Source organism: Salvelinus namaycush, chromosome 20, assembly GCF_016432855.1.
Source record: "Salvelinus namaycush isolate Seneca chromosome 20, SaNama_1.0, whole genome shotgun sequence".
Taxonomy (NCBI): Eukaryota; Metazoa; Chordata; class Actinopteri; order Salmoniformes; family Salmonidae; genus Salvelinus; species Salvelinus namaycush.
In genome coordinates, this window is record NC_052326.1 from 34,512,006 (window position 1) to 34,538,424 (window position 26,419).

The 26,419-nt window shown below is 41.0% G+C and overlaps 1 protein-coding gene across 1 annotated transcript in view; it reads left to right on the forward strand.

Annotated features, from left to right (window-relative positions):
* Positions 1–1,048: 1,048 nt before the first annotated feature.
* The window catches only part of LOC120065282 (la-related protein 4-like), a 36,801-nt gene continuing 11,430 nt past the window's right edge, over positions 1,049–26,419 (forward strand). Inside the window, exons 1-7 of the mRNA XM_039016148.1 lie at positions 1,049–1,379; positions 17,181–17,322; positions 17,698–17,856; positions 20,346–20,421; positions 23,704–23,840; positions 25,632–25,735; positions 26,045–26,155. Of these exons, the coding sequence (XP_038872076.1) occupies positions 1,263–1,379; positions 17,181–17,322; positions 17,698–17,856; positions 20,346–20,421; positions 23,704–23,840; positions 25,632–25,735; positions 26,045–26,155 (846 nt within the window). The 5' untranslated portion in view covers positions 1,049–1,262. The remainder of the gene's footprint in view (positions 1,380–17,180; positions 17,323–17,697; positions 17,857–20,345; positions 20,422–23,703; positions 23,841–25,631; positions 25,736–26,044; positions 26,156–26,419) is intronic.

Genomic DNA, 26,419 nt, shown 5'->3' on the forward strand with positions numbered 1-26,419 from the left:
TTTTCTTTCTTGCATGGTCTAAAATGTATTGATCACTTGCTGGAAAATGCATGAGAGAAAACTAAGTTGGCACCAAACTTTCAATAAATGAATGAGCAAAACATTCCATTCTGCTATAGGTTATGCTCTGCTTCTATATATGCTCTGCTTTTTGTATATAGATGATTCCCAACACCTTTGTATCCTACCTCTGGTCTTCAGATGTCGGACGAACATCACAGAGAATATGATACCTGTTCAACATCTAGACATCAGCGTAGTATTGTTGTGATAAAACCATATGCACGCCACAGATTGATTTTGTTTATGTCCCTCATGCTGTTTGGACCTGAGGTTTGTACCAAGCCTTTGCCTAGCCTCGATAGACCGCTAACGGGCGCTGTTCTTCCTGACGTTGTTGTTCCTAAAAATCGTCCCTGTTTAATATATGAATCATTCTTTCCCGATGATGTGTATAATTATATATGTGTTTGTATACAAAATTGTTATTTCCCTAACTTAAAGAAATCACCGAAAGCAGTGTTTCCACTTGTCACTGTCACTTATGCCAGATCAGTGATTATTTCAAGGAAAAGACTAAATTAAATATTGTAGAACACAGCCACATATGATAATTTAAGTTTGTAAACAGACTATCTGGAAGAATTTTCTTGTTTTTTCCCTAGTCAAATTGACTGCTGTTTTGAAACATCCATATATATATTTAAAAAAAAACATTCCATACATTTGTTTTTCTGCTCGCGCTGTCGCTATGCGGAAAGAGTGCCACTCTCGTTGCTATGCGGCGCCGGGACTGTAGCACTGTTACCAGGGAGGGAGGCAGTAACAGGGGTGTATTCATTCGTCCGATTTCGTTGAAAAACGATTGGTTCCTCAAGTAAACGGTAACAAACCTAACGGAAGCAAACGGAACTAAACGTGGTGGGACCTACCTGGAATTGTTGAAATAGAAACTCTTGTTTTCGATGCAAAACGTTTTGTAACATAATCCGACTAATGAATACACTCCTGGTCGCGTTGTATGACGGGAGTGTGGCGCCTAGCATAAGCTTCGTCGTGCGGCTATGTCAACGATTTGGTTTGTAATCGAAAATTAAGATACTACACGATTGGCTATTCTGTTTCCTTTTTATTGTGACAATTGCTCCATTGATTGCACTTAGTTATACATCAAACCAAGTTGAATAGCGTGAGCTTGGTTTTACGTGGTAAGGTTTAGTCGGAGTGGGGGACGGGGGAGAGTGGCTAGTCGGGGGCGGCCGATGAGTTCGGAGCATTGCCCGTCGTCGCCGCAGCAGAAGGAGAGGGTCAAGACAGCATTGGACAAACGTGAAAAAGGGGAGATAACATCGAAAACCGACAAGGATCAAGGCGGCATGGTGAGTTTGGGCCCTGGGATAAATTAGCACTCCCTCCTCCTCGAATCTCCCAAGGGCAGGCCCCCATGAAACTAATGTAATCGTAATGTTGCAACCTAGTTAGCTAAAGTTACTGCAATCCACCCGTTGACTGTATAGACTGGTTCTTCCGCGTGCTACTTCGGTGTTAGTCTGGCCTGTAAGTACGCATTAAGACTACGTTAACGAACATCTGTCGACAAACTAACGTTAGCAAGCCAGGTCGACTAATAGTTAACCAACGTAAAATAGCTAGCTAACGATGTTAGCTCGCGTACGTTAGCCAACTAAGTTAACGTTAGCTATATAGTTTTGTAACGAGTATCTGTATGAATTAATTCTTCATGTGAATTTCCGGCAGACTAGACGCTTTTTTGGCGTATTGCTGCCTTTCTTCAGTTCGGAATGTGCATGCCACATTGTGACAAACACAAAAATAAAGGGGAAACTTAAATTGCACCATCTTGCCCTGCGCCTATACACTATCCCATTCCAATACTTGGCCCTAAAGGATCCTACACCAGTCCCACTAAACGCTCACACTCATATTTCTCTGCTGCTGCAACTAACACATATTCTGTGATTTTCGCTCCGTCCGTGCAGTGCATCACCATGGCTGTAAACGCAAGAAATACAATAGGGATGCACAAAATATCGGTAAGAATGTCGGAATCTGCCGATAGTAGGTAAAAATATCGGCATCGGCCCAATGTCTAGTTTAACGCCGATGTGCAAAACCAATGTCAAAGCTTACGTGCATACCTTTAAATGTAGATAGATGACGTAATGACGCCACAAAAAATACAGCGCTACACGTGCAACACCACATTCTTAACCTATCCCACAATGTCTGCTGTGTGGATCTATTTTGAAGTTTCAAAGGAAGATAACAAAAAGGCCATATGCAACGTTTGTGCTGCTATTATTTCCCGAGGAGGGGAGAAAGTGAAATCTTTAAATACCACAAACCTGATTACTCATTTATAAGTGCATCACCCCCAGAAGTTCAGCGACTACTTAGAACAAAAGCAGAAAAAAACTAAGCGCATACTTCCAACAACTAAAGAAGTTCAAGTCGAACAGTCAATTGAATGAGTAAAAAAATGATCTGCGATTCAACTCAAAGCCGAAATCTATTAACGCCAAGATAATGGAATTCATTGCCCTTGCCAATCAAACGTTCTCTGTCGTGGAGGATGTTGGCTTACGCTGACTGGTTGAGCATCTCGAGCCCCGGTACACACTTCCAAGTAGGTGCTATTTTTCAGATGTTGCCCTACCGGAATTACAGTATTGTTGAAACGCACATCCATGAGCTACTTGCTATGGGCTTCACGACTGACATTTGGACCAGTGATGTCAGCCCCATGAGCATGCAGAGTATGACAGCACAGTGGGTCTAAGAGGATTTCGTACTGAGGAAAGCTCTATTACATGCTCCAGAATGTGCTGGTTCTCATACCGCTGCTGCCATTTCAATGGCATTTGAGAAAATGTTTGAAACATGAACACAATCCTAGCTCCGTTCAAACAACTGACTCGAGAAATAAGCTCATCAACTGGGTCTGCAGCAGACGCGATACCCTTTGTCATGGCATTGAAAATCCTGCTCAACAAAACTGCAGACACAGACCGTGGGATTAATACTTGCAAAAGTACCCTACTAGAGGCTGTGAACAAGCGATTCGGAGGCATTCTCTCAGAGCCTCTTTACTGTGTCGCCACCATGCTCGATGCTAGGTACAAGGGCCGCTACTTCGATGCAGACAAGAAATAGGGTTTACGTGAAATGTTAGACACAGCTGGACAAGATGGAAACGGTCACAGTGACAGTGCGCACCGAGGAAGAGGACCCACGTCAGAAGAGGCCACAGACAGCTGAAACTTCACTGCTTGACATCTATGATGGAATCCTGGTTGAGAATGAAACGACTGAACAACAGCACAGCAAGTAAGTGAAAGAAATAGGTTTTGGTTATGTTTTACTGGTAATGGGGACATACGTAAATGCCAACAAAATAACTTTTTGGTCAGTGTGTGTGTTTCAACTATTTAACTGTACTAGAATGCTTAAAAGGCTGCTAAAATTTTAAATATCTGTTGTCTGTATCAGTTTTTTTGGCAAGGAAAATATGGGATATCGGTATCGGCCCCAAATTTCCTGTCGGTGCATCACTAAAATCCAATCTTACTACACGGAACAAAAATATATAAAAGCAACATGTAAAGTGTTGGTTTCATGAGCTGAAATAAAATATCCCAGAAATGTTCCATATGCACTAAAAGCTTATTCATCTAAAATGTTGTGCACAATTTTACTTACATGCCAAGATCAACCATCCACCTGACAGGTATGGCATATCAAGAAGCTGATTAAATATCAAGAAGCTGATTAAACAGCATGAATGTTACACAGGTGCACATTGTGCTGGGGACAATAAAAGGCCACTCTTAAAATGTGCAGTTTTGTCACACAACACAACGCCATAGATGTTTTGAGGAAGTGTGCAATTGGCATGCTGACTTCAGGAGTGTTCACCAGAGCTGTTGCCAGATAATTGAATGTTAATTTCTTTACCATAAGCCGCCTCCAATGTTGTTTTAGAGAATTTTGCATTACGTCCAAACAGCCTCACATTCGCAGACCATGTGAAACCACAACAGCCCAGGACCTCCACGATCAGCCTCTTTACCTGCGGGATCGTCTGAGACAAGCCACCCAGACAGCTGATGAAAATGTGGTTAATCACAACTGTAGACTTTCTGCACAAACTGTCAGAAACCGTCTCAGGAAGCTCATCTCAGCTCGTTGTCCTCACCAGGGACTTGACCTGAATGCATTTCGGCGCTGTAACCGACTTCAGTGGACAAATGCTCACCTTCGATGGCCACTGGCATGCTGGAGAAGTGTTGTCTGCACAGATGAATCCCGGTTTCAACTGTACTGGGCAGACGGCATGTATGGCGTTGTGTGGGCGAGTGGTTTGCTGATGTCAACATTGTGAACAGACAACCCCACCATGGGGCAATGGCATGGGCAGGCAGAAGCTACGGACAACAAACACAATTGAATTTTATCGATGGCAATTTCAATGCACAGAGATACTGTGACGAGATCCTGAAGCCTATTGTCGTGCCATTAATCCGTTGCCATCACCTCATGTTTTAGCACGCTAATGTCGCAAGGATCTGTACACAATTCCTGGAAGCTGAAAATATTCCAGTTCTTCCATGGCCTGCATACTCAACAGACATCTCACCCATTGAGCATGTTTGGGATGCTCTGGATCGACGTGTACAGCAGTGTGTTCCAGTTCCTGCCAATATCCAACAACTTTGCACAGCCATTGAAGAGTGGAACAACACTCCACAACCAATAGCCTGATCAACTCTATGCGAAGGAGATGTTGCACTGCATGAGGCAAATGGTGGTCACACCAGACACTAGGCTTATCACGATACCAACATTTTACAAATTATACGATACCAGGCCAAGTATCACAATACCGATTAGTATTGCAATACCATGGTGAAAAATTGTGGCCTACCATCCTGTTTGCCCCGTCAGCCTGGATGCTTGTTCGCATTTTGTAAACATTCTCCAAAAACCTGTCACTGAAATTCAGACTTACTCAATACAACACATTAACTCTCCACTGATTCGCGTATAATAGAATACTGCATAGGAGAAAAGCAGTCAGTCATTCTATTTGCCAAGGCCTAGCCTACCTGTTATTTGGCTGGAGGAATGGAAGTAATGTACATCAGTAGAGGCTCATAATAATCAAACTAGGGATGTTAACGGTTAACCGTTAATCTGTTAGCCACCGAAAATACATTTGACCGGTCATGCTTATTGGTCCAAAGGTTAATTTGCATAATTTTGTGGAATGAAAATGGCGCGTGTCTGTTTTTATTTAGTTGTCATGCATTTTATTTATCAAACGCACACAGCATACAGAGCCTAGTTTGAGGCGCGGAGTAGTCTACCACCTGTCAGACAGCGCAAGAGTAGCTCCTCAAAAAGCCTGTAGGCTACTGGAGTGAAACCTGCTTTTGTAAACCCAGTCATTGCGCAACAAATAATTCTAAATGCAATCTCATGTTAACTTTGGTGGCCAGAATTAATAAGGAGCTATTTTTATTTTTCATAGTACACTAGTAAAGCGTGACTCTCATTTGCCCCTCTAAGTTTTGAACAGTGTTACATGGAACTGCTCGCATTAGGTGCTCAGTTTAGAACTGTTTTTTCTGCAAATTGCTTTTGGGCAAATGTTTGAAAATCACATTTAATTAGCTGCTTCATTACACGAGTTACATGTTCAATTATAGCCTTTTGAGAGGTTTGTCTCTCGCCAAAATCTGTCCAAAATAAGTCCAATGCGTTTCTATGGGCTTATCTTTGTCCAAAGCATCTTGTCATTATATACAGATCTCTGAACGTATTTTCTGTTGGTCACGTAATTTTACTGTTAGTATTATAATTCTTTTGACGTTTTGTTGATGAGCGTCAGTTAGTCGGCAGTAAAACTGACTAACAATTTGCCTCCCTACATCAAACACATAACTGTTGGATAACGTTCCACATATTCCGCTCCAGCCATTACCACGAGCCCGTCCTCCCCAATTAAGGTGCCACCAACCTCCTGTGATATACATGAATGTTGATTTGCATGTCATTGTGTCAGTAACACGGAACTCAAACCGGCTGCGCGCGTGCGCCATCGTGCATAAATAAATTTTGTCCCCCTACACCAAACGCGATCACGACACGCAGGTTAAAATATCAAAACAAACTCTGAACCAATGACATTAATTTGGGGACAGGTTGAAAAGCATTAAACATGTATGGCAATTTAGCTAGTTAGCTTGCACTTGCTAGCTAATTTGTCCTATTTAGCTAGCTTGCTGTTGCTAGCTAATTTGTCCTGGGATATAAACATTGAGTTGTTATTTTACCTGATATGCACAAGGTCTTCTACTCCGACAATTATCCACACACAAAACGGTCAACCGAATCGTTTCTAGTCATCTCTCCTCCTTCCAGGCTTTTTCATCTTTGAACTTATATGGTGATTGGCATCTACACTTTCATAGTATTACCACGACAACCGACAAAACAGTTAGTCTTTTGCAATGCTCGCGCACGCGACCTGTCCGGTCTGGTCTTCATGTAAGGGGTAAATACTGCATGAAACCGTTACACACACTGCTCCTAACTTTTTAAAAGGTTAAGCACCCAAAAATTATGAAGCGATTTTTTTATATAGTTTAGGCTTACATTAGGCCTAAATGAATCTTCCCTTTTTGAATCTCATGAGTAGCAGACACTTTCCTGTGCCAATCAAATTTGCCTAAACCTACTGTCAAAATAACCAGGTTGTTAGCTAGAACCCCAGGATGAATTTAAAACGGCCTGCAACATGGTTTGTGAAATTATATAAAATTTGTGCGAATCTCGATAGAAAGGCATCTCTTGTAATATAGGATAAACAAAAAACGTTTAGGCTAGAAACAATGTTATCTTTGCTGTAAAGCTGCAAGCATGCCTGTCGCGAACCGGTGCTCCATTTTCCCTCTGACACTAAGGCTGCATGACAGTGAACTTGCAAAGGGTACTCTATTGGTTTCAGGGGATGAAATGATACAATGTATCAACATTGCTCGCTTTGTGCGCTGCTCCAATGTAACAAATGTACAAATCTAGCAGAAGACTCATCAGGGTATATATATTAGAGGTCGACCGATTAATCGGAATGGCCGATTCCTTAGGGCCGATTTCAAGTTTTCATAACAATCGGAAATCAATAATTGGACGGCGATTTTGCCGAATTATTATTATTATTATTATTATTATTCTTTAAAAAAATGTACACCTTTATTTAACTAGGCAAGTCAGTTAAGAACACATTCTTATTTTCAATGATGGCCTAGGAACGATGGGTTAACTGCCTTGTTCAGGGGCAGAACGACAGATTTTTACCTTGTCAGCTCAGGGATTCAATCTTGCAACCTTACGGTTAACTAGTCCAACGCTCTAACCACCTGCCTCACGAGGAGCCCGCCTGTTACGCGAATGCAGTAAGAAGCCAAGGTAAGTTGCTAGCTAGCATGAAACTTATCTTATAAAAAACAATCAATCATAATCACTAGTTATAACTACACATGGTTGATGATATTACTAGTTTATCTAGCGTGTCCTGCGTTGTATATAATTGATGCAGTGCGCATTCGCAAAAAGGACTGTCGTTGCTCCAACGTGTACCTAACCATAAACATCAATGCCTTTCTTAAAATCAATACACAGAAGTATATATATTTTTAAACCTGCATATTTAGCTAAAATAAATCCAGGTTAGCAGGCAATATTAACCAGGTGAAATTGTGTCACTTCTCTTGCGTTCATTGCACGCAGTGTCAGGGTATATGCAACAGTTTGGGCCGCCTAATTTGCCAGAATTTTACGTAATTATGACATAACATTGAAGGTTGTGCAATGTAACAGGAATATTTAGACTTATGGATGCCAACCGTTAGATAAAATACGGAACGGTTCCGTATTTCACTGAAAGAATAAACGTCTTGTTTTCAAGATGATAGTTTCCGGATTCGACCATGTTAATGACCTAAGGCTCGTATTTCTGTGTGTAAGGGAAGTCCCCCCCAATTGTACAAAATAACATGGCAAGTTATTGGCACCGAGCGCAGCATATACACGATGGACAAATACACTATTTCTGGCGGTGTTTCATCCAAAGTTGATGGCAAATGCCATGCTGCAAATGAGCTGTGTAACACTCCAAAATTCCTATAGTGGGCGAGGGTGTTCTATCTAAATTTTTCATAGGCCTTTTGTAACGCAAGTCAAGACCCAAGAGTAAAATTTTGAGATTTTGAAAGTTTTGGCAAAAACTTATCACCCCCTTAAAAAAGTGCTTTCTGGACCGTTTTTCGAAATTCTTTCGAGTTTTATGTCAATTACACATGTGTAAGAACTGTATGAAAGTACTTTTGTCAAATTTTATTAACATAATTTTTTTGAAATTTTTATTTGTACTTAAGAAATATGTTTTGTGCATTTGGAATGTGATTTCATAGGAAGTCAAAAGTCAAAAGTCAAAAATGTCAAAAATTTGGAAAAAACGTATCACCCCCTTCATAGTGGAAAATAACAAAAAAAATTAAAGGCCAAAATGAAGCATTTAAAGCTGTATTGAAAATCGTGCGTGGTAACCCAAAACATGAAACAGAATATTTTTTTTACTTTTTTTGAAAACCTCCATAAATCACTCAGGCCAGCACCCATTGATTTGGGGCCGTAGTATAGTGCTCCCATATCGGGCATGGACGTCTGGATGACACCTAAAAGCATTTAAAACCGTTTTGAAAAATGACGCCTGGTAACCCAAAACATGAAACATTGAATATTTTTTGACTTTTTTTGAAAACCTCCATAAATCACTCAGGCCAGCACCCATTGATTTTTGCCCGTAGTATAGTGCTCCCAGAGCGGGTATGGAAGTCTGGATCCCCCCTAAAAGCATTTAAGACTCTGTGTGTCTTTAAGCACCATACTTTTTCATTCCATCCTTGCTGTGTGTGTCTCTGTGTGTGTGTGTGAGCTTTTCTTTGACATCTGTTTAGAGAAATGACTGATTTACACTTCATGAGGGTTGCCTAATCACACACTTAAAGTTTTGGAAAGATCTGACCTTTTTAACCCTTTGAAACAGCACCTATGACCCCATTTTAAGGCACTTCCGGTTGGGACAGGAAGCTATAAGTAAATACCTATCCTGATCGGGGTATGCTTTTACAGAATCCTGAGTTTTAAGTCTATACGTTAAGAACTGACTGATTTACACAGGGTTGAATGCACTATATATCACAAACTGCTGGTTGGGTAAAACACTTTTAGGGTGATTTAACCACTTCCGGTTGCTCCAGGAAGCTTAGAATCGACACAGGTAGACCTCATGGTGGCCTGATGGACTGACATCAAAGACAGGTTCATAAGACATTCATAACCCACATAGGCTTCAGGTTGAATTTAGAGGTGCAGTCAATGTATTCCAATGGGGAGACATGTCATTGTAAACTGTTTGATGTAAACACCTTCTTTTAACTGTGAAGGGTTAATGCCACAAGGTCAAGGTTAGGCTTGCACAGATCGGGAGGACCTTAGGATTGTTCCTGAGGTGAAATTGTGCTTCTAACCTTAACGGTTCTCTCTCTGTCTCCCAAAAGCAAATAAAATTGATATTGAGGTCAAAGGGTCATTCGTGTCCGTCTTCTTGTAACGGTCGCTGCGCTCAGACCGAGCGAGCTACGGTCAAGCGGGGCATCTCGTTGAACTCGGCACGGCCTGGAGATAATAGTAATGCCATTGCAGGCTTTGTGTGTCTTTAAGCACCGTACTTTTTCACTCCATCCTTCCTTTTTGTGTGTGTGTGTTTGTGTGAGAGAGCTTTTCTTTGACATCTGTTGGGAGAAATGACTGATTACAGTTCATGAGGGTTGTCTAATCACACAAGTGAAGTTTTGAAAAGATCTGACCTTTATTACCCTTCAAACCTGACCCTATGGCTCCATTTAAGGTACTTCCAGTTGACATAGGAAGCTGAAAGTGAACACATACCCTCCTTGGGGTAGGCTCTTATATAATATTGAGTTTTAAGTCTTTATGTTAAGAACTGACTTATTTAAAGAGGGTTAAATGAGTGTGTTATTTCATAAAATCACATAAAATCACAGGATTCTCGCAGAGCTTCGAGACCCACTTTAAAAATGTTCGTCTGAACAAACTGCAACTGGATCTGTGAATTTTTTGGAAAAAAAATTACTTTTTGTGAACATCACCAAACGGTCAATGTACGATTTCTCTTAAATTACGATAGATAAATGGCTGGTTCTTTTTTTCCTGACACCGTATGCTTATGTACTTTGACATGAAGCGGTCAAATTAGCACCCTACTTGCGTTTTAACCCTTTAATCCCAGAAAAATGGCCATAACTCAAAAAGCGCCGAGGTCTCGACGCCATCTTGTTCGGGGCCAACTGCCCATTACTCCAAACCTACGCTCGCCGAGTTTCGTCTTCGAAATATTTTCAGTTTAGGAGAAAAGGCCGCGCTCGTTTGCCACGTGCTCGTGCGCTTGCAATATGATTTATTTTCCCCCTTGTGGGAATTTTCGAGAATGCGGAAAAAAGTCAAAAATTTGTCATTTTTATAAAACGGAAACCGAAAGTCCGAGACGTTTTTTTGGGTGACTTCCTGAAAGAGCTCTCCGCCGCCCACGGCCCGACGCCGTCCGCGATTTTCTGCGACGACGTCAGGTAAGGGACCGTACATTTGCAATGGGACTTTCTTCACCGACCATACGGCTCCCGTCTCACACTTCCCTTAAGGTATGTTATTATGTTATAACTAAGTCTATGATTTGATAGAGCAGTGGTAGGCAGCAGCAGGCTCGTAAGCATTCATTCAAACAGCACTTTCCTGCGTTTTGCCAGCAGCTCTGCTGTTTATGAATTCAAGCCTATCAACTTCCGAGATTAGGCTAGTGTAACCGATGTGAAATGGCTAGCTAGTTAGCGGGGTGCGCGCTAATAGCGTTTCAAACGTCACTCGCTCTGAGACTTGGAGTAGTTGTTCCCCTTGCTCTGCATTGGTAACGCTGCTTCGAGGGTGGCTGTTGTCGTTGTGTTCCTGGTTCGAGCCCAGGTAGGAGCGAGGAGAGGGATGGAAGCTATACTGTTACACTGGCAATACTAAAGTGCCTATAAGAACATCCAATAGTCAAAGGTATATGAAATACAAATCGTATAGAGAGAAATAGTCCTATAATTCCTATAATAACTACAACCTAAAACTTCTTACCTGGGAATATTGAAGACTCATGTTAAAAGGAACCACCAGCTTTCATATGTTCTCATGTTCTGAGCAAGGAACTTAAACGTTAGCTTTCTTACATGGCACATATTGCACTTTTACCTTCTTCTCCAACACTTTGTTTTTGCATTATTTAAACCAAATTGAACATGTTTCATTATTTGAGGCTAAATTGATTTTATTGATGTATTATATTAAGTTAAAATAAGTGTTCATTCAGTATTGTTGTAATTGTCATTATTACAAATAAATAAAAATCGGCCGATTTAATCGGTATCGGCTTTTTTTGGGTCCTCCAATAATCGGCATCGGCGTTGAAATCATAATCGGTTGACCTCTAGTCGAGACCCAGGCTCTTGAGCTTAATTCCGAGTTTGAAGGGTACTATGTTGTTAAATGCTGAGCTGTAGTCAATTACCAGCATTCTTACATAGGTATTCCTCTTGTCCAGATGGGTTAGGGCAATGTGCAGTGTGATTGCGATTGCGTCGTCTGTGGACCTATTGGAGCGGTAAGCAAATTGGTGTGGGTCTAGGGTATCAGGTAGGGTGGAGGTGATATGGTCCTTGACTAGTCTCTCAAAGCACTTCATGATAACAGAAGTGAGTGCTACAGGGCGGTAGTCGTTTAGCTCCGTTACTTTAGTTCTTGGGAACAAGAACAATGGTGGCCCTCTTGAAGCATGTGGGCACAGCAGACTGGGATAGGGATTGATTGAATATGTCCGTAAACATCAGCCAGCCAGCTGGTCTGCACATGCTCTGAGGACGTGGCTAGGGATGCCCCCTGGGCCGGCAGCCTTGTGAGGTTTAACACATTTAAATGTTTTACTCACGTTGGCCACAGTGAAGGAGAGCCCACAGGTTTTGGTTGCGGGCCGTATCAGTGGCACTGTATTGTCCTCAAAGCGAGCAAAGAAGCTGTTTAATTTGTCTGTGAGCAAGATCTCGGTGTCTGCGACGGGGCTGGTTTTCTTTTTGTAGTCTGATTTCCTGTAGACCCTGCCACATACGTCTTGTGTTTGAGCCGTTGAATTGCGACTCTACTTTATCTCTATACTGATACTTAGCTTGTTTGATTGCCTTGCGGAGGGAATAGCTACACTGTTTGTATTCGGTCATGTTTCCGGTCACCTTGCCATGATTAAAAGCAATGGTTCGCGCTTTCAGTTTTATCCCGAATGCTGCCATCAATCCACGGTTTCTGGTTGGGAAGGTTTTAATACTTGCTAATAAACTCGCTCACCGAGTCAGCGTATACATGAATGTTGTTGTTCAACGCTATCCGGAACATCCCAGTCCACGTGATCGAAGCAATCTTGAAGCGTGGATTCCGATTGGTCGGACCAGCGTTGAACAGACCTGAGCACGGGCGTTAACTGTTTTAGTTTCTGTCTATAGGCTGGGAGCAACAAAATGGAGTCGTGGTTATATTTTCCCGAAAGGAGGGCGAGGGAGGGCTTTGTATGCGTCGCGGAAGTTAGAGTAACAATGATCCAGAATGCTGACAGCTTGAGTCACGCATTTGATATGCTGATAAAATTTAGGGAGCCTTGTTTTCAGATTTAGCTTTGTTAAAATCCCCAGCTACAATAAATGCAGTCTCAGGATATGTGGTTTCCAGTTTACATAGAGTCCAGTGAAGTTCCTTGAGGGCCGTCAAGGTATCTGCATGGGGGGGATATACACGGCTGTGACTATAATTGAAGAGGATTCTCTTGGGAGATAATTTGGTCGGCATTTGATTGTAAGGACTTCTAGGTCAGGTGAACAAAAGGACTTGAGTTCCTGTATGTTATCATTACACCACAGATCGTTAATCATAAAGCATACACCCACGCCCTTCTTCTTACCAGAGAGATGTTTGTTTCTGTTGGCGCGATGCGTGTAGGAACCGGGTGGCTCTTCCGACTAACGTATCTCGAGTGAGCCATGTTTACGTGAAACAGAGAATGTTACAATCTCTGATGTCTCTCTGGAAGGCAACCCTTGCTCGAATTTCGTCTACCTTGCTGTGAAAAGACTGGACATTGGCGAGTAGTATACTCGTGAGCGATGTGCACGTCTACGGAGCCTGACCAGGCGGCCACTCCGTCTGCCCCTTCTGCGGCGCATTTGTTTTGGGTCAGCTACTAGGATCCGATCCATTGTCCTGGGTGGTAGGCCAAACAGAGGATCCTCTTCGGGAAAGTTGTATTCCTGGTCGTAATGTTGGTAAGTTGATGTTGCTCATAATAGTTCTTCCCTGCTGTATGTAATAAGACTTAAGATTTCCTGGGGTAACAATGTAAGAAATAATACATAAAAAAATGAAATACTGCATTGTTTCCTAAGAACGCGAAGCGACCATCTGTCGGCGCCACCCAAACTGTCCCCACAGCGTTTCAGACCGGACTGTTGCTGTCCTCTGTCACTGTCTAGCTTTATCCGCTATTAAGACTCGCAACAATCAAAATTCCTCCTAGCAAATACTTGACCTGGCTGATATTATTTATCAGCCATAGTCATTCCATGTACCTAGCTACATTTCATCCAATAAAATGCTGGTGTAACCAAAGCAAAGGTCTTTGGTTAAAACCAAGAAGCTAATTTAATTAGATTCTTGCTAAAATGGCTAGCAAACATTAGTATCTCAAACTGATGCTGCGTTTCGTAACTAAGTGGGAATTTACCACATACTACTGGGAAAAATTGACTTGAACGTCCCTCCAATTGGGGTGTATTCATTCTGCCAGATTCTGTTGCAAAACGTTTCTTAAAAGGAACGAAAACTAAGGAGCCTGGCTCGGAAGAAAACGTACCTGATCCAGGGATGTGTGTTCTACAAATTGTCCCATTATCCCAACTGTTGCACCGACATTATTTAACGACTGCTAGTTAAGTGACCAGCTGTTTTCCTCCTCATGCTAGCCAGCAGTAGCTAAAGCAGCCATTATGGGATTTAACGCATCGTCTCGACACTTACATCACAAGAAAGGGAAAATAACTTTATTTTGTTGGGTGTTCATTTTTTTTGTAATTGGAAAAAAAGTTATTTAATACAGTTGAAATGCTTACACATTAGATGTGTTGAAACGAAGCAACGTCTGAAAATTTACACCCAGATATTATGTCTGATCTCACAAATAATATAGAGATGGGTGTAATCTATTTAATCCGAGTGTATCCTGCTATTGACACAGTTGTTGAATTATGCAACAGACCGTGATAACAGTAAAATGAGGCAGTCTAGACAGAGCAGGTGAGTGCAGCTAGGCGAGCACATTTTTGGTGGTTGTAGCCCTGTCCCACCCCTTTATGTAAATGTTATCATGTATGCAAATGAATCAATTGTATTTAGACACATTTTATTTTAACACAAATTAAATGACATGATACCATTAGAAAATGTATATATGAGTGGATTTTAAGAAAAATTAGGTTCAATCGGATGTTGGAATAACTGAATTCCTACCCAAATCCCTGAACTAGTAAAATAATTCAGTCAATATCTGATGGATTTTAAGTTTGCAGTATCTTCATCCATTTCCCAACTGTTGCATTTATTACAATTGTTTTCAAACCGGAACAATTTTGATGACTATTGCATGTGTGTAATGGAGGTGATTCGGTGAACTGCACTCATGTGATGAGTAACCTTGCCTGTGATCTAAAGACTTGTTTTGTCTCCCTGAGCTAACAATCTTGCAGGAGATCCAGGTTCAAAAACCCAGTTGGTCACAGTGGTACAGTGACTGCAAAGATATCAAATGGGGGTGTAGTGTGACAGGTGGTTCAGTGAACCACATTCCTGTGATGAGTAACCTTGCCTGAGACCTTCAGACTTGTTGGCTCTCCGAGCTAATGCTTAGGCTTCAGTTCCGTGGGCTAAGAACTGTGGCTCGCAGATGGTGGTCCCCACTCAGATCAGGGGTGTGTTCATTAGTCAGATACGGCAACAAAAACTCGTACAATTTTTATTGGACAAATTCAGTTAGGTCCCCCGTTTGGTTCCTGGAATAAACTGTTTCCATTGCAAAACGTTTTGCAACAGAATCCGACTAATAAATACACCCCAGATTCCGTTCAACCCTCCCCCTCGTGTTTTGATAACCGATACTATTTATGTCCGAGGTAAAGCTGTCAAATAGGTTCTGATGTTATTTCCGCATGATCTGCAATGATTTCTATTTTATGTTCTTCGGTTTACAAGTGTGCAGCGTATGCATGATGCTGGAGCGGCCTGTATGCCTGTCGCCATGTGCTCTCTTTTGTCGTACTATCCGCAGAGGGAAGGCTTTTCGTACCGGAAGAGTTGAACGAGGGTTTTGATTGACGCGACGCTTCGACCAATTGCGATAATGTCTTTGACGTTGTGTCGGTGGGGGAAAATGTGTGAATGAGAGGCGATGCACAGAAGTGTGTCTGAACATGTGACGACGTGGGAGAGGCGGAGTCTAATGGAGTACGATAACCAATGAGCAATCGGTTGAGGCCTCAGAGCTCCTTCCCTGTAGCATGCTGTCCTCTTGTGAATTGTACGGTGTTATCGAGTTCCATCCATTTTACATTTCTCTTCTTAAAAGTGACCAAAACCGTAAATTAGCTGGCTACATCCATTGAATCGGGTAGCTAGCGAGTCAGTACAACATTGGGAGGAAGACAATGTTGTTATTTGTTGAGGTATGCTTGGTCTGTACTATTAGCTATACATTTTAGTCTAAAGTTCGGTTTATGGACAACATTTTATGGCGCTTTAGGAAGCCACCGGGACCGTTGCATGCGTGTCAATAGCGCTGTAATAATGACGTTAATCAATAGTTGCAATCGGGGAATATGCTTTCGTTCATTGGTGAGCATGCAAAGCAAAAACTTTTTTTTTTAAATTAGTTGGCTAGTTGGCTACATGTCCTGTTTTTACAATCTAGAGCTAAAGGGCAAGAACGTGTGTGTAGTTCTGGCTGGTGGGACATGTGATATAACGCCTCCTTAAATTCACATATCAGTCACCGATATGTTAATGAATTAAAATGTTTATTTCTTAGCCTAGTTACAACACGTGTGTACCATGTAAATGAACAAACATAGTTGTCAGTTTAACTTTTCCTATTGTATCTAACTAGGTGTGGAGTTTAGCCAGACATGTTTAGATGCCCAGGTCTCCAGTCAGTGTAGTGACCACTGAGTAGTTGATGCTACCTAATCTGATTAGTCGTTAGAAAGGCTTGACTATTTTAAACATCAAGTAGTTGCATATGGCGGGTTGAAGCTACAGTATGTACAATTTATCACAGTGTACTCCCTCAAGTCCATCCATTAGCTGGAAAACAAATGCATCCCAGCCATTTAACTCCACAAAAACTATGTATCGTGGTAATGTAATATTTAGCCTGTTATGTTTTAAACAAATGTGTATAATTGCCACATCTTTGCCACGCACTATATTACACAATGGCGGCATTTCAATTAGAGGTGAATGTTGTAACGTGCAAATATTTGATATGGGCTTTCTTGTGCTTTGCATTGGTGTCTGTGACTTTCAATTCAAGGTGAAAGGTGTAATTTGAATCTCAGCAAATATGCACTGGTCTAGAATTACATTTCAGCATGCCTCCTCGCATTCATGGCTGATTCATTGAGGTGTTTCCATTTCAAACATGGCTGTTAATGATAATGAAAATCTGATGGAGGGCATTGAACATTAGCCTGTTAAGCAGCATTCATAACATATCGCTCTCCAAATAGACTTGTTCAGTCTAGGGTTGATTGATGTTAATGGTATATGATAATGTATTTGACAGCATTGGATGTTTGAAAATGCAGCAACATTGGAATCTGAATCCATGATCTCTAAATAAGCATTTGACAGAAACCTACAGTAGCCTAAAGGTGTTTCTGTATTTTGTCACACAGGTCACCACAAAGGGAGCAGGGCTAAACCCCAACGCCAAAGTCTGGCAGGAGATCCCTGTGCCCCAGAGCCAAGTCCCAGAGGAAGGCACGGAGGGCACCCACTGGCTAGAGACTACCCCCACTTCTGCTGATGTCTCTGAGGGTAAATGCCAATCCCAATGTTTTTATATCCCTACATGCGCACACAGGCCTAACTAGATCTTCATCACAGACCTAGATAAGATCTTCGCTTTGTGTTTTAAATGGCATTGATGCACATTTTCTTAGAAATTCTACATGTTAAGCATGTGGTTTTAGGGCACTTGATTAGCTGAGTTGAGTGCACAGTGGACCTTTTTAGGAGGACTGTTATTCCAGGCCTGAGATCATCCTAACCCTGATCTGTGGAGGGACAGAAAATAAATAAATCACTGTTATTAGTCTGTGGACTACATAGCCTCCCTGGTTCAACCTTGACAGTGTCTCTTTTCCCTGTCAGACTCTTATCTACCACATGATTCTACCATCTTCCTCCCAGGTTATTCAGAGGCTCCCCCTACTGAGGATAAGGGGTACGGCACGGAGTACTCAGACCCCTCGGACAGTAGTGCCAGTTTACCCACAGAGGGTGTACTGAACGGCATGGATCCCCCTGAGCTGGGGTACCCCCTCTATGACTCTGTGACTGAGTCAGCAGGTCAGTAGCAGTCCTCAGGTCAGCTCCCTCTGGGTCAGAAGCTTTTGACATGGCATGCTCTGATCTGCTGTTGAAGGGAATTGGCTACATGTAATGTTTTTAATTTTGGGGGGATCAAACTGGGGCTTAAGTGGTGGGCGTGGCCTTCCTGTTGGCCGCAGTGGCACATTTTTGCTGTTTTAAAGCTAATTTCCTGCAATTCTACACATTTTGCCATGGTTTATGTTATCTGAGTGACTCAAACATAATAACAGAATCAATGGGTGCCCCATGCCATGACAAAAATACTCCTGAATACATAATTTCTTAAATGTTAGATTCTCCCTGACTCCCTCCCTGACAACCTCACCGAACACTTTTGGGACGAATTGGAATGCCGACTGCGAGCCAGTCCTAATCGTCCAACATCATTGCCCGACTTCACTAATGCTCTTGTGGCAGAATGGAAGTCAGTCCCCGCAGAAATGTTCCAACATCTAATGGATAAGCTTCCCAGAAGAGTGGAGGCTGTTATAGCATCAAAGGGGGGGACCAACTCCGTATTAATGCCCATGATTTTGAAATGAGATGTTCGACGAGCAGGTGTCCACATACTGTTGGTCATGTAGTGTGTGGGAGTGAGATTTTATTTTGTATGTAGGCGGTCTGAAAAAACACTTAGACTTTTAGACCACTTAGACCACCCAAGACTTTTCTATGCAGAAAAAACTCAATGGATATTGTACCATTTATTACCGTACACACACACACTATCGTTCAAATGTTTGGGGTCACTTAGAAATTTCCTTGTTTTAGAAAGAAAAGCAATTATTTATTTTTTTGTCCATTACAATAACATAGTGTAGACATTGTTAATGTTGTAAATGACTATTGTAGCTTGATAACGGCAGATTTTTTTAATGGTATATTTACATAGTCGTACAGAGGCCCATTATCAGCAACCATCACTCCTGTTCCAATGGCAGGTTGTGTTAGCTCATCAAAGTTTATCATTTTAAAAGGCTAATTGATCATTAGAAAATAATTTTGCAGTTATGTTAGCACAGCTGAAAACTTGTGCTGATTTTAAAGAAACAATAAAACTGGCCTTCTTTAGACTAGTTGAGTGTCTGGAGCATCAGCATTTGTGAGTTCAATTACAGGCTCAGAATGTCCAGAAACAAAACTTTCTTCTGAAACTCGTCAGTCTATTCTTGTTCTGAGAAATGAAGGCTATTCCATGCGAGCAATTGCCAAGAAACTGAAGATCTCATACAACGCTGTGTACTACTCCCTTCACAGAACAGCGCAAACTGGCTCTAACCAGAATAGAAAGAGGAGTGGGAGGCCCCGGTGCACAACTGAGCAAGAGGACAAGTACATTAGAATGTCTAGTTTAAGAAACAGACGCCTCACAAGTCCTCAACTGGCAGCTTCATTAAATAGTACCCGCAAAACACCAGTCTCAACGTCAACAGTGACGAGGTGACTCCGGGATGCTGGCCTTCTAGGCAGATTTCTTCTGTCCTGTGTCTGTGTTCTTTTGCCCATCTTAATATTTTATTTTTATTGGCCAGTCTGCGATATGTCTTTTTCTTTGCAACTCTGCCGAGAAGGCCAGTTTTAATTGCTTCTTTAATCAGAACAACAGTTTTCAGCTGTGCTAACATAATTGCAAAAGGGTTTTCTAATGATCAATTAGCCTTTTGAAATGATGAACTTGGATTCGCAAACACAATGTGCCATTGGAACAGGAGTGATGGTTGCTGATAATGGGCCTATGTAGATATTGGATAAAAAATTTGCCGTTTTCAGCTACTATAGTCATTTACAACAATAACAATGTCTACACTGTGTTTCTGAGCAATTTGCTGTTATTTTAATGGACAAAAAATTTGCTTTTCTTTCAAAAACAAGGACATTTCTAAGTGACCCCAAACTTTTGAATGTGTGTATGTGTGTCCTGCTACCAGTCACTTTTCAGCACTGTTTACATGTATATTTGCTTTCACACCTACGCTGACATTCTTGCACTGAAACTCACACCACTTAGCTGCTGCCAAACTGTTTACCATTATTATTATTTATCCTGCTACCAGTCACTTTTTCTTAATTCCTGCCTACATGTACATATCTACTTCAAATACTCCAGTATCCCTGCACATTGTGAATTTTCTACTGGCAATGACCCTGTATCTAGCTTCCTCTCTTTAATTGTATTATTAGTTATATTATTTTAATGTTGAATAGTGCAGTGTTGGTAAGTGAAGCATTTCACTGTACCTGTGCATGTGACAAATAAAACTAAGTTAAACTACATTTTCTTAGTTTTGCCTTTCATGAAGTATCGTCATTTAGTGTTGCCTGAATTCATTTAATAATGATTACCAATGGTAACGATCAGAGATGTATGGCTTTGGTAACAGTTGTTATGCACAAGGAATAAAACTTGTAGCTTTGCGGCCTATAGCCAAACATTAATTTTGATATGAAATTGTGTGTTTGTGCAGTGGAGGAACAGCAGCCTCTCTCTGAAGAGAGCCTGAGAGAGTCTCTTAAGAAACAGCTAGAGTTCTGCTTCTCAAGGTAAGTAGTGAACTGCTATTGAAGAGCCTGTTTTTAGATGGTTGTTATAACTTCATGTTTTATTTTTAAAAAAAAAACATTTTTAACCTTAACTGACTTTAGGCAAGTCAGTTAATAACATTCTTATTTACAATGACTGCCTACGAACAGTGGGTTAACTGCCTTTGTTCAGGGGCAGAATGACAGAATTTTACCTTGTCAGCTCGGGGATTCGATCTAGCCACCTTTCGGTTACTGGCCCAATGTTCGAACCACTAGGCTACCTGCAGTCGGAATTGCAATGTCTCTCACTGACCTAAGTAATTCTACATGTTGTGTGATAGTTTATGTAATGAATCAAGCAGACCTTAGATTTGAACAAAAGCTGTACTCCCGGGGATGATCAGTATCGCGCTTGGAAGGAACCAGGAGCACTGTGACTGGAGGATTCTCCTCTTCATCTCTCTATAAATCGCTTCACCCTTTAACTTTCCTACTCCCTCTACACCGCTTCCAACTCTCCTTCTTTCCTCTCCATCAGTACAGTGTGACTGACCTAATGATTGAGATCTGAGGGGAACAAGGAAAAGAAACATGGGAACATGAATGTATACCACCCTTTTGGTCTCATGTTCCCAAATTGTAAATGTTATTTTTTAACATTGGATAAAAGTAGAATCGGACCTTAAAAATTGTATGTCAAAAACTATAGTTGTGGAAGACAACATGGGTAAGTAATTCTGCTTAAGAAGTTGCTAAATGTATAATCTCATTTAGGAGAAAAGGGCTTTTTGCTTTGTTATTATGGGGTATTGTGTGTAGATTGGGGGGGGGAAATAATTTATTTTAAAATAAGGCTGTAACTTAACAAAGTGGAAAAAGTTAAGGGGTCTGAATACTTTCCGAATGCACTGTATGACGAAGATTAGCATCATGCATGGCTTAGCACATCAGCAATCAACATTAACAGCAGAAATCAACTGGCCAGCTCAGCTAGCAAGCTGGCTGTAATGTTACCTGTATGCAACTGGGAGGCTAGCTAGCTAACAATAGCTTGCAATGAATACAACCTTTTGATACAGTTGAGCCAATATCGTATGCACATGTAGCTAGCTTGACATTTTAACTGTAGATGCTTGTGTATGGATTATGATGATTCACAGCAGACTAAAATATTTTCAAAATAATCCTTCCCACTCTACTTCAACCAGACTGCTTTTGCCACAGAAGACAGCACTGTGTCGATACCAGCAGTTGTATTCAGGACAACACTGTTATTGAAAGCTGTAGCTACACTTTGCATGTTGTCCATGATGTTAATATAGGTAAATCTAATGATCTATGGCTCGTTCAAATATCAGTGGTAGCAGGGCCTGCCATTTGACAGAAGCCTTGAGTGACAGAACAGACTCATGAATGTCCCAGTCCCCTCATTATCTCAACCAATCATGGCTATGCAAGATTCTGGATTTTCTCCATGACTAAACAGATTTCTGATTCACGTTTTTATATTCACAATTTACGAGGGGTTTTAGAGGTTTTAATTAGAGGCCGATTTCAAGTTTTCATAACAATCGGAAATCGGTATTTTTGGGTGCCGATTTGCCTATTATTTTATTCTTTATTTTTTTTACACCTTTATTTCATCTTTATTTAACTAGGCAAGTCAGTTAAGAACACATTCTTATTTTCAATGACGGCCTAGGAACGTTCTGCCTTGTTCAGGGGCAGAAGGACAGATTTTTAACCTTGCCAGCTCGGGGGATCCAATCTTGCAACCTTACAGTTAACTAGTCCAATGCTCTAACACCTGATTACATTGCACTCCACGAGGAGCCTGCCTGTTAGTGAATGCAGTAAGTTGCTAGCTAGCATTAAACTTATCTTATAAAAAACAATCAATCAATGACTGTCATTGCTCCAATGTGTACTTAACCATAAACATCAATGCCTTTCTTAAAATCAATACACAAGTATATATTTTTAAACCTGCATATTTAGCTAAAATAAATCCAGGTTACAGGCAATATTAACCAGGTGAAATTGTGTCATTTCTCTTGCGTTCATTGCACGCAGAGTCAGGGTATATGCAACAGTTTGGGCCGCCTGGCTCTTTGCGAACTAATTTGCCAGAATTTTACGTAATTATGACAACATTGAAGGTTGTGCAATGTAACAAGAATATTTAGACTCATGGATGCCACCCTTTAGATAAAATACGGAACGGAATAAACGTTTTGTTTTCGAGGTGATGGTTTCCGGATTAGTCAAAGGTATATGGTTTAGAGAGAAATAGTCGACGCGTTATAATTCCTGTAATAACTTGCGGCTGCATTTGAAAGGGGTTCCTTCGTTATTTTACAGTTCATGTCTTCCATAGAGAATGTCTTGATCTACTTCAAATAAGGTCTGTGTTTCGTGCAGGCTTAAACCGCCTCGACGTTTTGATACCCGTGTAAATCTCACTAGGATAAGGTAACGTTTGTCAACATATTTTCATAAATCCACTCTACAAAAAAAATGATCTTCGCTTATATTTAGCCAATATTGATCAGAGTTACCTTGTCCTATGGATATCTACACAGTTATAAAATTTGCACGGTGATGTAAGCCTACACGAAACACAGACCTTATTTTAAGTGAATCTAAAAATATCCTATGGAATAAATGAAGGAACTGCTTTTCAGATTTTGCTAGAAGGTGTCATGGGAATTATGACTCGTACTTTGGTCGTCAATTCTTACCATGCCCATTATTAAAATAGGATTTCCTGCATATAGAAATGACAGTTTTTGTTTTCAACATTCATCACAGGTAACTTAAACTCTATTTTTATTCAAACAGTTGAGAGTATTTGTCTCCTAAGCAGACTCTTCAGTATCATTGTCACTTCAGAGCTGTGTGTGTGTATTTATGTATTATATTAAGTTAAAATAAGTGTTCATTGTTCATTCAGTATTGTTGCAATTGTCATTATTACAAAAATGTGTGTGTGTATGATATATATATATATATATATATATGTACTATTTTTTATAAATCGGCCGATTAATCGGTATCGGCGTTGAAAAATCATAATCGGTCGACCTCTAGTTTTTATTCAGGCACATGAAAGTTCACATGTTCAAAAAATATATGCATTTAGATGGGGATAAAAGGTTTCACTTTCAAATGCCTCTCCTGTGGAGTAGTAAAATGTGTCTTACGCCCAGCTTCAAGAATCGGGGCACAAATGTATCTTAGCTCCCCATAGCATGTAACAAACTTGGCTTGTTGGTTTCTCATGCACTGTTCTGTCTTCAGAGAGAATCTGTCCAAGGATCTGTACCTGATGTCCCAGATGGATAGTGATCACTTTGTCCCCATCTGGACCATCGCCAGCATGGAGGGCATCAAGGTCCTCACTACCGACATGGACCTCATCCTGGAGGTACTACGAGGTATGAACAAAAACCCACCTCACCTTTGACCCTGTAGGAGTGGGGAGAACTGTGGAAATAGCCTCCCTGGACAGGCTTGTACTGTAGCCTGCTACATGACTGGTCAGAAACAAGCTCAGGTTGCAGGATTTCTACCCAAGCTAAAATCGCTTAGCACAAGTTGTAGCCTCATACCAGATGTTGTGTTGACACATGGCTTGGAACGAGATTAGTAGTGGCTAGAACTGCATCGTAAGATTAATTAGTAATAGTATCGAGAAGGATTGTGGTAGTTAAACTTAAAACAATATACTTATTAGTCCCTTCAAAATGACAAAGGACTTATTCCACATTTTTGTTACAGCCTGAATTCCAAATGGATTAAATAGATTTCTCACCCATCTATCCAATACCCTATAATGACAATTTTTTTTCACATCTATTAAAAATGAAATGTGTAATTTACATAGGTATTCACACCCCTCAGTCAACACATGTTAGAATCACCTTTTGGCAGTGATTACAGCTGTGAGTCTTTCTGTGTAAGTCTCTAAGAGCTTTGCACAACTGGATTGTACAATATTTGCACATTCTTCGAAAAATTCTTCGAGCTCTGTCAAGTTGGTTGTCGATCATTGCTAGACAGCCATTTTCAAATCTTCCCATAGATTTAAGTCAAAACTAACTAGGCCACAGGAACATTCATCGTTGTCTTGGTAAGCAACTACAGTGTATATTTGGCCTTATGTTTTAGGTTATTGGCCTGCTGAAAGGTGTATTTGTTTCCCAGTGTCTGTTAGAAAGCAGACTTAACCAGGTTTTTCGCTAGGATATTCCCTGTGCCTAGCTCTATTCTGTTTTTGTTTTCCACCCCCCCAAAAAAAACAACTCCCTAGTCCTTGCCGGTAAAAAGCATACCCATGACACGGTAACGCCACCAACATGCTTGAAAATATGGTACTCAGTGACGTGTTGGGTTTACCCCAAACATAACGCTTTGTATTCAGGACAAAGTTCATTTCTATGGATTGTTTTTTGCACTTTTACTTTAGTTCCTTGTTGCAAATAGGATACATGTTTTGTAATATTTCTATTCTGTACAGGCTTCCTCCTTTTCACTCTGTCATTTAGGTTAGTATTGTGGAGTAACTAGAATGTTGTTGATCCATCCTATTCATCATTGCCTTCTTGGTGAAATCCTTGAACGGTTTCCCTCCTCTCCGGTAACTGAGTTAGGAAGGACGCCTGTATCTTTAGTGGCTGGGTGTATTGATACGCCATCCAAAGCATAATTTATAACTTCACCATGCTCAAAGGGATATTCAATGTCTGCTTTTTTCTTTCTCCCCCCCCCCCCATCAATGGGTGCCCTTTTGTGAGGCATTTAAAAACCTCCCTGGTCTTTTGGTTGAATTTGTGCTTGAAATTCACTACTCGACTGAGGGATCTTGCAGATCATTGTATGTGGGGTACAGAGGTGTGTGTGTGTGTGTCACTGGCCTACAATCTAAATTTCATCAATTTTAAATTCAGGCTGTAACACAACAAAATGTGGGAAAAGTCGAGGGGTGTGGATACTTTCTGAATGCACTGTCATAGTAGTAATGGGAGCAGCATTAAGTAGGTGAGAAACATGATCCATGTTAAAGTTGAGTGAGGTTTTTCAAGCACTTTGGGGTAGGTATGCCATGAACCTGGCTTTGGGAGCAAACTCACTCAAATGAGAGCAAATAATCCTCGCTGAGTCATTATTTGAAAAGGCGCTAGTAAATTTCATGTAATGTTGATATCTTTTTGTGTGTGTGGTTTCAGCCTCGCCCGTGGTGCAAGTTGACGAGATGGGGGAAAAGGTTCGGCCCAATCACAAGCGCTGCATCATCATTCTGAGGGAGGTGCCAGAGACCACACCTGTAGAGGTAACAAAATTTAGAATGAGCTTTTTTGTGTTTGAACGGTTTTTCCTGTTTACCTTCTATGTAGCCCACTGCCCTAGCACTACACAGCTGATTCAAATAACCAAGTAATCATCAAGCTTTGATTATTTGAATAATCTGTGTAGTACTTGGGCAAAAAAACTAAAAATGCACCCCTTGGGGTCACTAGGACCGAGTTTGGGAAACGTTGGTGTAGCCATTTGCTCATTACATGTGAAGAATATGATTTATTTTGTTGTAGAACCTTTCTTATAGAGTTCTAACACCCTCATCTTCTCTCTCTTTCCTCAGGAAGTGGAGGCCCTCTTTAAGAATGAAAACTGTCCCAAGGTGATTAGTGTTGAATTTGCGGCCAACAACAACTGGTACATCACATTCAAGTCGGACACCGATGCACAGCAGGTAGCGTTGCACATTCCACACTCTGTAGACAGTCAGTGAAAATGTCCTTATTCAAAGTTCACTGCGCATGTTTTTTGCTATTTGTGTCTTCTGATATTGTATAAATGTAATTTCCTATTTGTTAGGCCAATCAAACCAACACAGTTCTGTTGATTGATCTATACTGAACAAAAATATAAATGCCACGTGTAAAGTGTTGGTCTCAGACATTTTCCTTACGCACTTAAAGCTTATTCGTCTCAAATTTGTTTACATCCCTGTTAG